Source organism: Simochromis diagramma, unplaced genomic scaffold, assembly GCF_900408965.1.
Source record: "Simochromis diagramma unplaced genomic scaffold, fSimDia1.1 OVJJ01000131.1, whole genome shotgun sequence".
NCBI classification, from domain to species: Eukaryota; Metazoa; Chordata; class Actinopteri; order Cichliformes; family Cichlidae; genus Simochromis; species Simochromis diagramma.
Genome location: NW_024387200.1, coordinates 10,058,248 through 10,071,993, shown reverse-complemented (window position 1 = coordinate 10,071,993; position 13,746 = coordinate 10,058,248). Strand labels below are relative to the sequence as shown.

At 51.4% G+C, this 13,746-nt stretch overlaps 1 protein-coding gene across 6 annotated transcripts in view; it reads left to right on the top strand.

The window, feature by feature from the left end:
* sbf1 (SET binding factor 1) overlaps positions 1-10,838 on the top strand; it is a 55,407-nt gene extending 44,569 nt beyond the window's left edge. For 5 of the 6 annotated variants that reach the window (XM_040051067.1, XM_040051068.1, XM_040051066.1 and 2 more), the window contains 21 exons: positions 54-127; positions 877-1,069; positions 1,140-1,267; positions 1,354-1,529; positions 2,909-3,045; positions 3,168-3,375; positions 3,463-3,659; positions 3,898-4,035; positions 4,118-4,213; positions 4,611-4,685; positions 5,078-5,250; positions 5,669-5,845; positions 5,924-6,025; positions 6,106-6,291; positions 6,603-6,729; positions 6,806-6,936; positions 7,009-7,353; positions 7,597-7,802; positions 7,947-8,034; positions 8,112-8,243; positions 8,663-10,838. In XM_040051067.1, coding sequence (XP_039907001.1) covers positions 54-127; positions 877-1,069; positions 1,140-1,267; positions 1,354-1,529; positions 2,909-3,045; positions 3,168-3,375; positions 3,463-3,659; positions 3,898-4,035; positions 4,118-4,213; positions 4,611-4,685; positions 5,078-5,250; positions 5,669-5,845; positions 5,924-6,025; positions 6,106-6,291; positions 6,603-6,729; positions 6,806-6,936; positions 7,009-7,353; positions 7,597-7,802; positions 7,947-8,034; positions 8,112-8,243; positions 8,663-8,761 — 3,188 coding nt within the window. In that variant the 3' untranslated portion in view covers positions 8,762-10,838. The remainder of the gene's footprint in view (positions 1-53; positions 128-876; positions 1,070-1,139; positions 1,268-1,353; positions 1,530-2,908; positions 3,046-3,167; positions 3,376-3,462; positions 3,660-3,897; positions 4,036-4,117; positions 4,214-4,610; positions 4,686-5,077; positions 5,251-5,668; positions 5,846-5,923; positions 6,026-6,105; positions 6,292-6,602; positions 6,730-6,805; positions 6,937-7,008; positions 7,354-7,596; positions 7,803-7,946; positions 8,035-8,111; positions 8,244-8,662) is intronic. The other variant, XM_040051070.1, reaches the window with a different exon arrangement.
* Positions 10,839-13,746: the final 2,908 nt, after the last annotated feature.

Sequence of the window (13,746 nt, the reverse complement as noted above, 5' to 3'; positions counted from 1 at the left end):
CACACGCATGAAGCACTCGAGCCTCACGCTGTCTCTGCACTCTCACTCTGCAGATATCGTTCAAATGCACATCGAGACGTTGGAAGCAGTCCACAGGGAGAGTAAGAGACTGCCTCCCATCCAAAAGGTAACCAATTCATGTTTTTACATCCCACTGGACAAAGGCCATGCAGAACCCCAACCAGCCCCGCCCACTCCCCTCTTCACCAATCCCTTCAGCTCAGGCTCAAAGCGCCACGGCAGGTACGTCTGTCAGCTGGAGACAGAAGCGTGTGACTCGCAGCACGCCGGAGCCGTGCATGTGGGGTGTGCGGTCTGCTATCTGAGGCCGGAGCGGCTCTCCCAGGGCCTTCAGAGCTGCGTGCCTTCCATCTGAAGGGTGCTGTTCATGATGGGCGGCTGTATGTGAGCTTGATCCAGGAAGGGCGCCCTCCATCTCTGTCCTGCTCTCACAGCATGCAGGGTCAGGCGAATAACAGCTGAACTTGTGGCTCAGGGTGTTATGGCGACACGCTACCAAAGCTGTAATTGATTTCCGCTCTTTAGAAACCTCCCAGGCCTCGCCGGAGGACAGGAAGTGATGTAAGGGTCTAGAGGAAAAAGCCAGCTTCTTATTTGCTCTTGTTCATTTTCAGCAGTCCGCCCACTGAGACCATCGCTGCACATTGTGCCATGTTTCTCTGTGTGTCTGTGGGCTCATCCACTGGTGCAGGTTGCCCTCAGCACGGGTGTGAAAGCATGCAACGGTTGCAGTGGTTCTTTAACAAAGTGTGTTCCTGTGACTAAGATAAGCGCATGTAGTTTTAGATGTCTGTCGGCCATGTTTGGCTGTGATGTCGTAGCACGGGGTCATCTCTGTCGCTCTCTGTCTTTCAGCCCAAGCTGCTGAGGCCGACTCTGTTGCCTGGCGAGGAGCTGGTGATGGAAGGCATGCGTGTTCACCTAATCCCCGATGGGCGCGAGGAGGCCACGGGGCTAATGGGAGGTCCGCCTCTACTGCCAGCGGAGGGCGCCATCTTCCTTACCACGTACCGGCTCATCTTCAAGGGCACGCCCACCGATCCACTGGGTAAGAGGAATTTTGGCTGCAACTCTGTCGATTGTCCTGTTCTGTCGCTGACCGCGGTGTCCTCCTGCAGTTGGAGAGCAGGCAGTCACTCGCTCCTTCCCCGTCGCCTCCCTGACAAAGGAGAAGAGGATATCGGTCTCGTTAACGATGGACCAGTTTGTCCAGGAGGGGCTCCAGCTGCGGTCCTGCACCTTCCAGGTACCTTTCTCAGAATCACGCCAATCAGCTCTCAGCCAAACTAGAAGCTGGCGCTCTGACCTCGTGTTGTCTCTGTCTCTGTGTAGCTTATGAAGATTGCCTTTGATGAGGAGGTGGCGTCTGATCTGGCGGAAGTTTTCAGGAAGCACTTGCACAAACTGCGTTACCCTCAGCATGTGCAGGGCACCTTCGCCTTCACTGTGGGTCAGAGTGGCAAAATGGTGGTGGAGCACAAGACGAAGGACAAGAACCAGTCGCTCAAGTAAGTGTGGAGGGACTGAAGCTGACGCTGTGAATAGAAGGAGAGCGCCATCAGTCGTGTTAGATCACTGACCCGTCACTTCCTGTGGGTGGGCCAGCAGGTGACACAGCTGTAACATCAGGAGCGTCAGTGCTGCTGCGCTCTGCTGAGGCGTTCAGGTTTACCTCGAGCTCCTGAATGTTCATGCAGGACCTCGGATACAGTTGATGCGTTCCATTTTCACCAGGAACGTCCCCTCAGCCCCGCCCACCCTGACATCACAGTCCACACCGGGTTTAGAAAGCTTTCTGTCTCTGCTGGTCTGTGGGCACATGCTCCCTGAGCTTTCATTGGTCTCTTCCTTATTAAAGTCTCAGCAAGCTTTCAGTGACGCACACAGACACGCACACACACACAGACACACAGACGCACACACAGACACGCACAGACACACACAGACACGCACAGACACACACACGCGCACAGACACACGCACGCACACACACACGCGCACAGACACACACAGACACGCACACACACACACGCACACAGACACGCACACACGCACACAGACACACACAGACACACACAGACACACAGACGCACACACAGACACGCACAGACACACACAGACACGCACAGACACACACGCACACAGACACGCACACACGCACACAGACACGCACACACGCACACAGACACACGCACGCACAGACACACACGCGCGCACAGACACAGGCACACGCACACGCACACACAGACACGCACGCACACACACACGCACACACAGACACGCACGCACACGCACAGACACGCACGCACACGCACACACACAGACACGCACACACACAGACGCACACGCACAGACACGCACACACACAGACGCACACACACAGACACGCACACAGACGCACACACGCAGACGCGCGCGCACACACGCAGACGCGCGCGCACACACGCAGAGACACACGCACACAGACGCACACAGACACACAGACGCACGCACACAGACACGCACACAGACAGACACACACAGACACACACACAGACAGACACACACAGACACGCACACAGACACACACAGACACGCACACAGACACACACGCACAGACACACACAGACACGCACACAGACACACACGCACAGACACGCACACAGACACACACAGACACACACACAGTAAAGAGACTATGAGGAGTGCAGGAAAAAGGCTTTTGAATAGTCGGTGGACCACAGCGGCTTCATCTCTGCACTGTGTGCTACAAACCCTCCATTCACTCGCATTCACTCTGACTCGTCTCTGTGACACAACATGACGCACAAGTGCGAGTCGATTCATCAGGAGGCCCACGCCGAGGCCTGTGGCTTATTTCAACGTCGTGTTCCTTTGTTTGTTTCAGGACTCTTTCCAAGAACCTGGTGAAGAGTGCCAAGAGAACCATTGGCCGCCAATATGTGACCAGGAAGAAGTACTCTCCTCCCACCTGGGAGAACAGGAGCAGCTTCCAGTCAGAGCTGGATGAAGATGAAATCTCAGGTATGATCGTTTACACCACGTCAGCCTTTATTTTGGCAGACTTCCCCGAACGTTAACTTCTTCAGACGTGAATGGTTGTTCAGTGCAGATGACTCTGTGAGCGCTGCTGTTTATCTCCACAGTCTCAGAGGAAGTGGACCAGAGCTCCCTGACCCTGTCCTCCACCATCCGCTCGTCAGACAGACAGACCATGAGCAACGTTGTAGAGCGAGCCTGTTGTCGTGACTACCAGCGTCTGGGTCTGGGGACGCTTAGCAACAGCCTGACGCGGTCTAAGAACGAGCCCTTCAGGATTTCCACCGCTAACCGCATGTACACCGTGTGCAGGAGGTAGGGCGCAGTGGCTCGTACAGCAGGAGACTGGTCCATGTATAGTTAGTCTGTCACATGACTCACCGCGTGTGGTGTGTGCCGCAGCTACCCCGGCCTGCTGATCGTCCCTCAGAGCATCCCAGACTCAACTATCAACAGAATCTGTCGCTGCTACCGACAGAACCGCTTCCCTGTGGTGTGCTGGAGGAATCCACGGACCAAGGCCGTCCTGCTGCGCTCAGCGGGGCTTCACGCCAAGGGGGTGGTGGGCTTCTTCAAGTCTCCCAATGCCCCCACTGCAGGTAACCTGATTCATGTGTTGTTGATGCAGAGGATGGTAGCTGACTGATGACCTCCTTTCTTAGCAGTTTAGTACTTTTAGTTTGTCAAACCTGAGGCCAGCCCGGCCGACCCTTTGCAGGCGCACAGAGATGCTTTCGTCTCATCCGCTGCCACTGTGTGCCCTGTAACCACGCTAACATGTGCTGTGGTGTGAAAGGAACGGCCTTCTGAAGCACTGAGCGTCTCCTCTCTGTGCAGTGCCCTCTCAGGCCGACTCCACCAGTCTGGAGCAGGAGAAGTATCTCCAGGCCATCATCAGCTCCATGCCTTCTTACAGTGAGAACAGTGGCAGAAACACGCTGAGTGGCTTCACATCCACACACATGAACACGTCTGGTAGGTGGAGTGACTCACAGACGTGACCATCTACTGCCACGTGACTGCGGGGTCACAGAGCTAATGGTTCCTTTGTTCACAGACTCATCAGATAAGCTGAGGCAGCCCAAGATCGGAGCTCTGATGAAGCAGGTGATGGGCGCCAAGGAGGACGCTCCTGGAACCTTCAGCAGAGGAGGTGAGAGGCTCTCCGCCTGTGCTGCTCTGTGTAGCTGCAGGAGGCTGCTGCAGTCTCCAGTCCAGGGGACTGGACCAGGACGAGGCTACAGTACATCCATCCTAATGTTCAGTGTGTGTGTGTGTGTGTGTGTGTGTGTGTGTGTGTGTGTGTGTGTGAGAGAGAGAGTGTGTGTGTGTGTGTGTGTGTGTGTGTGAGAGAGAGAGTGTGTGTGTGTGTGAGAGAGAGAGTGTGTGTGTGTGTGAGAGAGAGAGTGTGTGTGTGTGTGAGAGAGAGAGAGAGAGTGTGTGTGTGAGAGAGAGAGAGTGTGTGTGAGAGAGAGAGAGAGAGAGAGTGTGTGTGTGTGACTCCGTCCTCCATTGTTGGTTAATTGGCCGTCTTTGTTGTTTGACCTCAGCTCTGGGTCAAAGGGCCAAAGTCATCTCCCTCTCTCAGCCCAAAGTGTCTGGCAAGGCCAGGAACCCTGCTAGAGGTACAGTAGGCCACGCCCCTGACTCCCCTCTACCACTCCTTTCTAACCAATCAGATGTCTAACAGTAGCGTCTGTGTGTGTGGCATCCTCCTGGTAGCGTGCTGTCTCTGAGGACTAATGAGCTGTTGCTTGTTCTTCAGTGTGCATGCTGCTGCAGCAGCTTTGCTGTCTGACGTCTGTTTGTTGTTTACTGTTTGATTCTTCTCGCTGCTGAATGTCAGCAACAGTTAGACCTTCATCACCAGCATGGCCGTCTGTAGCCATGGACACTGTAGACACATTAAAGGATGCTTCCACTCCTGAACAGCTCAGGTTGTTATAGAGTGGAGCGATGCTTTAATGGCATCGACAGGCTCTAAAGACTCTGGTGTGTGTTTGTGCTAAAACTGCAGGTAAATGGGGCAGTATCCGAGGCAGCGGACGTCTAAGTGCCTACAACCCAGATGTGGGGACACGTCTGGCTGGGAAAGAGTCTCCACAGCCCAACGGGGGGCCGAGCGAGGCGATGTTCCTCCGCCAGCAGAAGGCGTACCTCTACATCATCGGGGACAAAGCTCAGCTCAAGGTAACTCCCTACACTAAGAGCTGAAGCTAGCTGGCACGACTCTGACAACTCACAAAAATACAAATACGAAGCGCTGGGTTACAACCTGCCTGTAGCTGAGACTCTGGGTGTCAGCAGTACTCTGACACATGCACAGTAACACCTGCGAGCTTCAAACTGACACTGCAGATCCACTCTGGAGCTAAACTGCAGTCAGAAACCTCTGAGGTTTGTTCGCTCACTGAGAGGAAAAACAACCTCAGCAGAGCCGTCCTCCTCATTCTGTCACGCTAACAGTCAGTACGTACACGCAGGACATAAATCCTGCACTGACACACGTGTTGGGCGCTACATTAACGTGTTGCTCGCAGCTTGAGGGGGAAGAGGGCAGAAAACAAATGTGCTTTGGTGTCTTCAACAATAACCGTGTTGTCCTCAGGGAGGGAAGCAGGACTCGTTCCAGCAGTGGGAGGTGGTCCCCATCGAGGTGTGCGACGTGCGGCAGGTGAAGAACAGCTTCAAGAAGCTGATGAAAGCCTGCGTGCCGAGCTCCTCGACCTCCGACCCCAACATGAGCTTCCTGCGCTGCCTGGAGGAGTCCGAGTGGATGGCGCTGGTACGTCGCGCTTTGTGTTTCTCAGCCGGTTCTCGTCCACGCAGCTCTTATTTGTGCTGACTGCGTGTGTGCGTTCAGCTCCACAGGGTGCTGCAGGTGTCGGTCCTGGTGGTGGAGCTCCTGGACACGGGCTCGTCAGTCATGGTCAGCCTGGAGGACGGCTGGGACGTCACCACGCAGGTCTGACAGATGCTGGCTGCTTGGTTTTGTTAGAGCGAGCTGCGAGGGGGCAGAGTGTGTGATGCTGCGTCTCTCTGCAGGTGGTGTCCCTGGTGCAGCTGCTCTCTGATCCCTACTACAGGACATTCGATGGTTTCCGGCTCCTGGTGGAGAAGGAGTGGCTGTCGTTTGGCCACCGCTTCAGCCACAGAGGAGCTCAGACACTGGGCAGCCAGAGCAGCGGCTTCACCCCCATCTTCCTGCAGTTCCTCGACTGTGTGCACCAGGTACAACAGCTGATTGTTTATCCATCATCAAGGACCGGCGCTCTCACCGCCGCTGCCACGTGTTTGGACTGTGAGGCAGCGTGTAGAGCAGCAGCAGATTTACTGTCCTAGAATCATCCTGATTAATTAGATGTGATGTGACACGCAGCAGGCTTCTGTTCTCCTTCCTCTGATCGCGTTTGCCACAAGGTCAGAGCTGTTCCTGTTTGCACTGGTGGCTGCTGCACGTACGGAGCAGCTGCAGCGCTGAGACACAATTCAGAGCAGACCTTTAATTAACACAGCATGTGTTTGTGTGCCTCCACCCTCAGATCCACCTCCAGTTCCCCATGGAGTTTGAGTTCAGTCAGTACTACCTGAAGTTCCTGGCCTACCACTACGTCTCCAACCGCTTCCGCACCTTCCTGCTCGACTCGGACTACGAGCGCATCGAGCTGGGTGAGTACAAACAGAGCCCGTGTTGATTCCACGCTCGAAGGCGGTTGTTAGTGTAACCGATGATCCGTGTGTGTAGGAGTGCTGTACGAGGAGAAAGGCGAGAGGAAAAACCCTCAGGTGTGCAAGTCTGTGTGGGACTACATCGACCGACTGAACAAGAAAACGCCCGTCTTCTACAACTACATGTTCTCTCCTGAAGACGACGAGGTGAGAACACGAGCACAGCCTGCTGCGCCCGAAACACAAACTCGTGCTTAACGAAGGCGCTGCGTGTTCCAGGTGCTGAGGCCGTACACCTTCATCTCCAACCTGAAGGTGTGGGACTTCTACACGGAGGAGACGCTGTCCGAGGGGCCGTCGTACGACTGGGAGCTGAGGGGCCGGCAGGAGCGCGCGGCCGAAGAGACTGCGGAGAAACCCGACACCAGCGGGCCTAAATCTCAACGCCACATTGTGTGGCCGTGTTACGACAACCTGACCAAGGTGGTGCCCGACGCCATCACCAAGCTGCTGCAGGACCTGCAGAGCCTGGAGGCCGAGCTCGGCCAGGCGACAGATAAGTGGAAGGACACGTGGGATAAAATCAAGACCACGCAGAGGACGGAGACCAAGCTGGAGAGCAAGGTGGGCCCAACAAGCACACGAGCCGGTGTCGACCCTGCAGGGTGCTAACACGCACTGCACTCACAAACCTGCAGCTTTAATCCTGCTGTATGTGGTTGTTGTGTGTTTTTGAGCCAGGCTTTCATCCTACACACACACACACACACACACACACACACACACACACACACACACACACACACACACACACACACACACACAGGTAGCTCAGTGTGTGTGCACTGATGTTTTCTGCCTCTGCAGCCTTCCTTCTCCAGCTCCCTGCTCATGTCATCCAACCTGAGCCATCAGCGGCGTTCTCAGGGCGTTTACCTGCAGGAGAGCGGTGTAGGATCCTCCATCAACCTGGCTCTGGACTGCGAAGCCAGCGCCACGTCTACGCCCGTCCCCGGTCGGCCGAGCACCAGCACCCTCTACAGCCAGTTCCAGAGCAGCGAGAGCGAGAACAGGTCTGTACCTGCCAGCGGGGTGTCGTACTGAACAGCGACTCCTCCCAGCTCTGCTGCCGTGTCACATGCCTGTAGATAAACTGTGCAGCGTAGTGGTGGCAGAGAACAGCTCAAGCATGTCTCTACTTGTGTTTTGGCCTCCAGGAGTTTTGAAGGCATTCTCTTCAAGAGAGGGGCGTTGTTGAAACCATGGAAACCGCGGTGGTTTGTGCTGGATAAGACCAAACACCAGGTAAGACGGAGCAGAGGAGGCTTTGTCTCCAGGAGACCGTTGCTGGTTTAATGGCGCCTCTCTCCCTCCCTCTGCAGCTCAGATACTACGAGAGCAGGCAGGACAAGGAGTGCAAAGGAGTGATCGATCTGGCTGAGGTGGAGTCTGTCACCGCGGGAACGCCCACCATGGGAGCGCCAAAAAACATTGACGAGAAAGCCTTCTTTGATGTGAGTGAGCTCCCTCGCCGCGTTGCTCCAGGCTCGTTTCTGACAGGAAGTGAGCCTGGATTGGCTGAAGCTCCCCCGTAGCGTTCATGGCGAGGCCACACCCTCCCTAAGCGCTGGTGCACACAGTAGTTTAAACAGACACACACTCCTCCCAGGAGGCTTTCAAGGCTAAAGAGTCAAAGACGATTTCTCTTCTTGGCCTTAGTTTCAGCATTACATGAAACTCTGTAGGTTATAGCAGCGAGCTGAGTGCCTGCTGCCGCCAGGCAACAGGCCGACTGCAGAGAGCCCCATAGTTACGGCGGAGCCCCTCCCCCTGCTCCTGCAGCCTTTCTGAGTCCGTGCACGAACGTCCGGGAGACCCGCTGTTATCAGTCTGTGTGTTTAACAATCCTGATTCGTCTCTCTGCTTCTTTCAGCTCAAGACGACCAAACGAGTGTACAACTTCTGTGCCCAGGACAGCCTGAACGCACAGCTGTGGATGGACAGTGTTCAGAGCTGCCTGTCAGATGCGTAGAGGCGAGCGGCGAGGGGAGGAGCCTGTGACCACCGTGCTCTGTTCTGTGTTGAACTAATGACTTTGTGTCACAACGTTTCCGTGTTTTTGTTATAAAAAGAAAAAACCACAAAGTCGCTGTCGTAGCTGCAGCATGAAGATCCTTCCAGCCCTGTAAACCGCCCTCCTCCCCTCCTACTAACCTCACTGCCCGGCCGCACACTTGGGGGAGGAATGACGGAGGAGCTGCAGTCGGCCCGGCCCGTACAGACTTCGAGGGTCCGACGGCTCGTCGGTCGGCAGACGTTCTTCCTCTTTGCCTTCCACTGCCCGACGCAGCGCTCACGGCGTGTTCAAAGGAAGTTCAAGAGGAAGCGGCTGCAACGAGGGGGCTCGTCAGCGGTTCATGAAGGATTTCCTTTCAGTTTTTTTGTTTTTGCTTTTTAAAAATCTCAAATTTGTTCCAGGAGGAGGTCAGCGCTCCTCCACGTGTGGCAACGACACACTGCGAACGCCATGAACCGCTCGCAGAGATCAAAGAGCCCAGCAGGTGTTGAGAGTGTCGGTGGACTCGTCACCGACAGTGTTTACAGAGGACCCTCACTACGCTGTGCGCTAACATTCACACTCTGAAGGGATGCTGAAGGACAGGCACTGCTTTATGAAACAGGGAGAAGGAGACCCCAGTGTGTAGAAGCACACCGAGTGTGGGAGAGGAAAACTCCCGTATTTCTTTAACCGCTCAAATGGTCTCGTTTCGACTCTGCCATGAGTCGCTTTGTTCTCTGATTCCCATCCTAGTTTACGTATCGAGCTTCCTCCGCTACGACTGAGCGAAGCAGGTAAATGCAGACGCGGCGGTGACATCGCCACCTGCAGGTGCAGGCTTTGAAATGACTCGTGTGGCGTACGCCAGGACCGATTCAACTGAACATTTTTAAAAGACCACAGCTTTTTCTCCATGTTGTTGTTGGCAGAAGTTCCAAATTTAAAATGTCAGTACAGACACGAGACCGTAAGAGCTGTAAGTGAAATACTGTAGTTTCCTCCTCCGACGGCGGGGTGGTGAAGGTCACACAGGCGTGTGTGAGCGCTGCTCACGAGTTTCCACGCTGTTGTGTTTAGACGTGAACGATGCAGCACGAGCGGCGTGGCCCTGGGAGCGCGGGCGGAGGTTTCAAACATCTGTGTCTGTCCTCCACGAGCACCCGAACCCTGCTCTGTAAAATATGTCCTCCTGCTGTCTTTGAACACAGGCTTTTGTGCTAATAACTCTTTTGTACATACTACTCCAGATTTGTATGTAATGTTTATGCTAGTAATTTATTTAACTTGTCTCCTCAGTAAAGTTCCTCAAGCACCACTTTATTTTGAAATTAGGAATTCAACGTGCCATTTGTTTCTGTATTAATGTGACTAATGCTTCTTGGAAATGTAAACCCTTAGTGTCTTTTTTCTTTGTGTAAACACAGTTGTCCTTAAACATGAACCATTAACAGTAGAGTGGAAGGGGAAGCCTCTTCACCGCGCTGCTCGCCCACAGCGACGGGACGATGTGGACTAACAAAGGTCAGAGGTCAGGTGTTCCTGGTGCATCGTTGTGAGATTGACGATAACAAACACGTAGAAATATTCATACTGATTGACGCTGATCCTGTGAATAAATTATTCTAATAAAATCCTTTTTTTTTTCTTTTTTTTTTTTCGTATCCAGTCTGTTTGGTTGCCGTCTTCTTGCTTAATATTCTGATGCTCCTCAGTTCATTTCAGTAGGATTTGCTGGTATTAGCGGTGCAAGCATGATGAAACCTATAAAAGTCTGCAGGCTCCTCACGGTCAAAGGTCAAACAACCTCTTCGATGGTTTGGGTGAGGAACAGAACGCTCGCTGCGTCCTCGGGTCGGCCCCAGCTCACCTTTTTCACTCTCGTTTACTCATCTCGCAACGGCTGCATCGCCCCAAGAATATGACATAATCACTTTTATTTATTTGTTGTTTTTTATTAAATTAGAAACGACCTTCTGAGCCGGGTTATGTTGTCAATCATGTCGATATCGAGTTTTTAGAATCCAAATAAAAAACTGTGGGTTTAAAGGTTCACGTGTCCGTGTCTGTCTGCAAACTGCTGCACCACAGTCAACAGCTTTTTGTGCATGAAGCCGCTGCTCTGCAGCGCTCAACCTGCATCACCTGCATATCACCTGTTTTCCTATAAGAAGAGCAAACCAAATACCTGCTGTTACCCTTGTGTTGTCCTTGGGACATTTTTGTCCTCTAAAGAAATCTTCTGCTATCAAAAATGTGTTTTTATTAATCAAATGGTCTGAAAACAAGTTGTTCAGTACTATGCTGTGCATGATTGGAATAAGTTTGAAGTAATTTGATGTATTTATGGGTTTTTATTGGACTTTATAACGTCTGTTGTCCTCGGGGACAAAAACGTCCACAAAGTGTTGCAAAGGGCCACATTTTCACACACTGCTTTCAAACATCTTGGATCACTGATGTGTGGGGTCAAGCAACGGTCATAACAACCACAACAGGCAGCACAAAGAGGAGGCAGGCGCTCTACATTCAACTGTATTTACACAGCGCCGAATCACAACAGTCGCATCAAGGTGCTTCGTATTGTAAGGTCGACCCTACATACACAGAAAGCAGCTCACAGGCCTCCACTGCACCGGAGGCTTGTGAGCTAATTTTTTTTACCATGTTGTGCAAAGCAATGAGCAGTAGGACAAAGCACATATTGTCCTCTAGTACAGCGCTCTCCAACCTCTTTTGCGCCACGGACCGGTTTATGCCCGACAATATTTTCACGGACCGGCCTTTAAGGTGTCGCAGATAAATACAACAAAATAAAACTAGTACCGGTACCGAAAAAAAGATTTATTCATAACACACGTGAAAAGACCCAGGAAAACCGAGTAAACGATAAAAACGATAACAAAATAACGCTGAAAACCGATAAAAACCCTGAAAACCATACATTTCACACCTGAGCCTCAACTCTCGCTGCCCGGGGGTTGGGGACCGCTGTGCTAGTATAATGAGGAGGAAGAATCAATGTTCAGGAAGATCCAGGGTTAGAAGATATAGAAAATATTGCCAATATTTAGAGCACATGTTACCCTTTCTCTGAAAAAGCACATCAGCCACCTGCAGAAGTGGAAGAAGGCTATGAAGTGAAGGAAAGTGATGAAGAATCTGAACTATGTTCAAGCAGGTTCTCAGGCATCCAGGACATGGTAGTCTGAGGAGCTTGGAAAGAAAGTGACTGGGCTTCTTGAAGTTTCTTGAATTTTCAGAATGTGAAACTGAAATAGAAGATGTGTCAGAGGACTGCACATCTTCCATTTCAATGATGATGAAGACAAAGAATCAAGCAGGAAAGAGGAGTCAGCTGAGACAGAGGAATATTTGCAGTAATGTGAGGAAACTGATCTGGTCTTCTATCCTTCCCAGTGACAGACGATGCCTGACTCTCTCATGTGCCTCAGAGAAAGATGATCTACCACAGTCCAAGCACATGTGCCAGGTCCCATACTCCTTCAGTGGCTTTTCTACTCGAGCACTGAAAGCATTATACACAGTGTATTCTGCTTGTATTCTGCTTTTTAACGTTCACATGCCAATGGATGCATCAGAGACCAAGTTGGGGTTCAGTAACTTGCCCAAGGACACCTTGGTAAGAACTCCAGACTAGAGCACACAGAGATTGAACCAACAACCATCCAATTAGCAGATGACCTGCTCTACAGCCAACTCAATGACGAACAAGGAGGGCCAACGAGAGAGGAAGAAAAATGGACCGAATGCAGCTGTAGGCATATGTGGGTGTGTTGATTCTTACTGCCGCGCATCCAGTAGAGTCGCTACGGCCAGTTTATGACATCCTGAGTCTGGTAGAGAAGTTTTAAAGGTGACACAAGATTAATCATAGAAGCAAAAAAAGGACATAATTTCTTGATAAAGACACAATAGATGATCATCGTTCATGACACAAACGTGCTCCCATTTGAGGTGTATGGAACAAGTGGGTGTTTCTCCTGCTGTGATGTAAGATCCTGGTACTGATGTGACTGTATGAGCACCAAGTCCCCTTCAGAGGACTCTGTCCAACAGAACATCCAAGTAAACCAGGGAGCTATGAGATAAAAACATGGGTAGCATGTGATGCAGGTCCAGCTGTACATGGAACATGCTAGTGTGCGATGGCAAACCGTCTGTCCTGCAGTCAGGACACGCGAGTTGTCCCTAACATTGCAGGTTTCCAAAAGAAAACAATCACCTGTAACAGCTTGTTTACTGTATATGCCCCTTGGCCTGCAACTGTAGAAAGAAAGCTGTCCATGATGGGACCAGTGCAGAGGAATAAACCTGAGCTTCCTCCTGCACCTTGTCTTTGTCCTCGTGAAAGTTTGCCTTCACTCAGACCCATGCCCTGGTGTTCCTACCATGCCAAAATATAGAAAACTGTCAGGCAATGAGTTGGAATAAAGTTGAATAAAACCTTGAAACACAGAGATGGATGATATTTTATACTTGTTGCTTTATAAACAGTCAAAGCAAACGGGGTCATTTTTGAGCCCAGAGGACAACAGATGTGATTATTTGCTGCCAGTAAAAAACTTGAAGTAGTTTAAAAACAGCTTTCTAAATTAACTTTGACATAAACCCGTCTGTGATCATCTGTTAAAGCAACCGACTCTGGTTGTGAAACGATCCTCACGATAACTGGTGATTTATTTTTTACCCGAAAACAAAGAAAAAATTCATTTTTATGAGGTTTTATCAGACTTAAATTTGAAATGGAATAAAGAAATTGTGTCAAAATGTTTGAATTAAGTTTTAATTAAAAGTGGGGGAAATCCACTTCATATTAATTAAGTATCAATCAAACCAGATGGGGACATTTTTGTCCCCTGAGGACCACAGGTGTGATTATGTGCTGCCATTTAAAATTTATAAATGCTTCAAAACAAACAAAACAAAACAAAAAAACA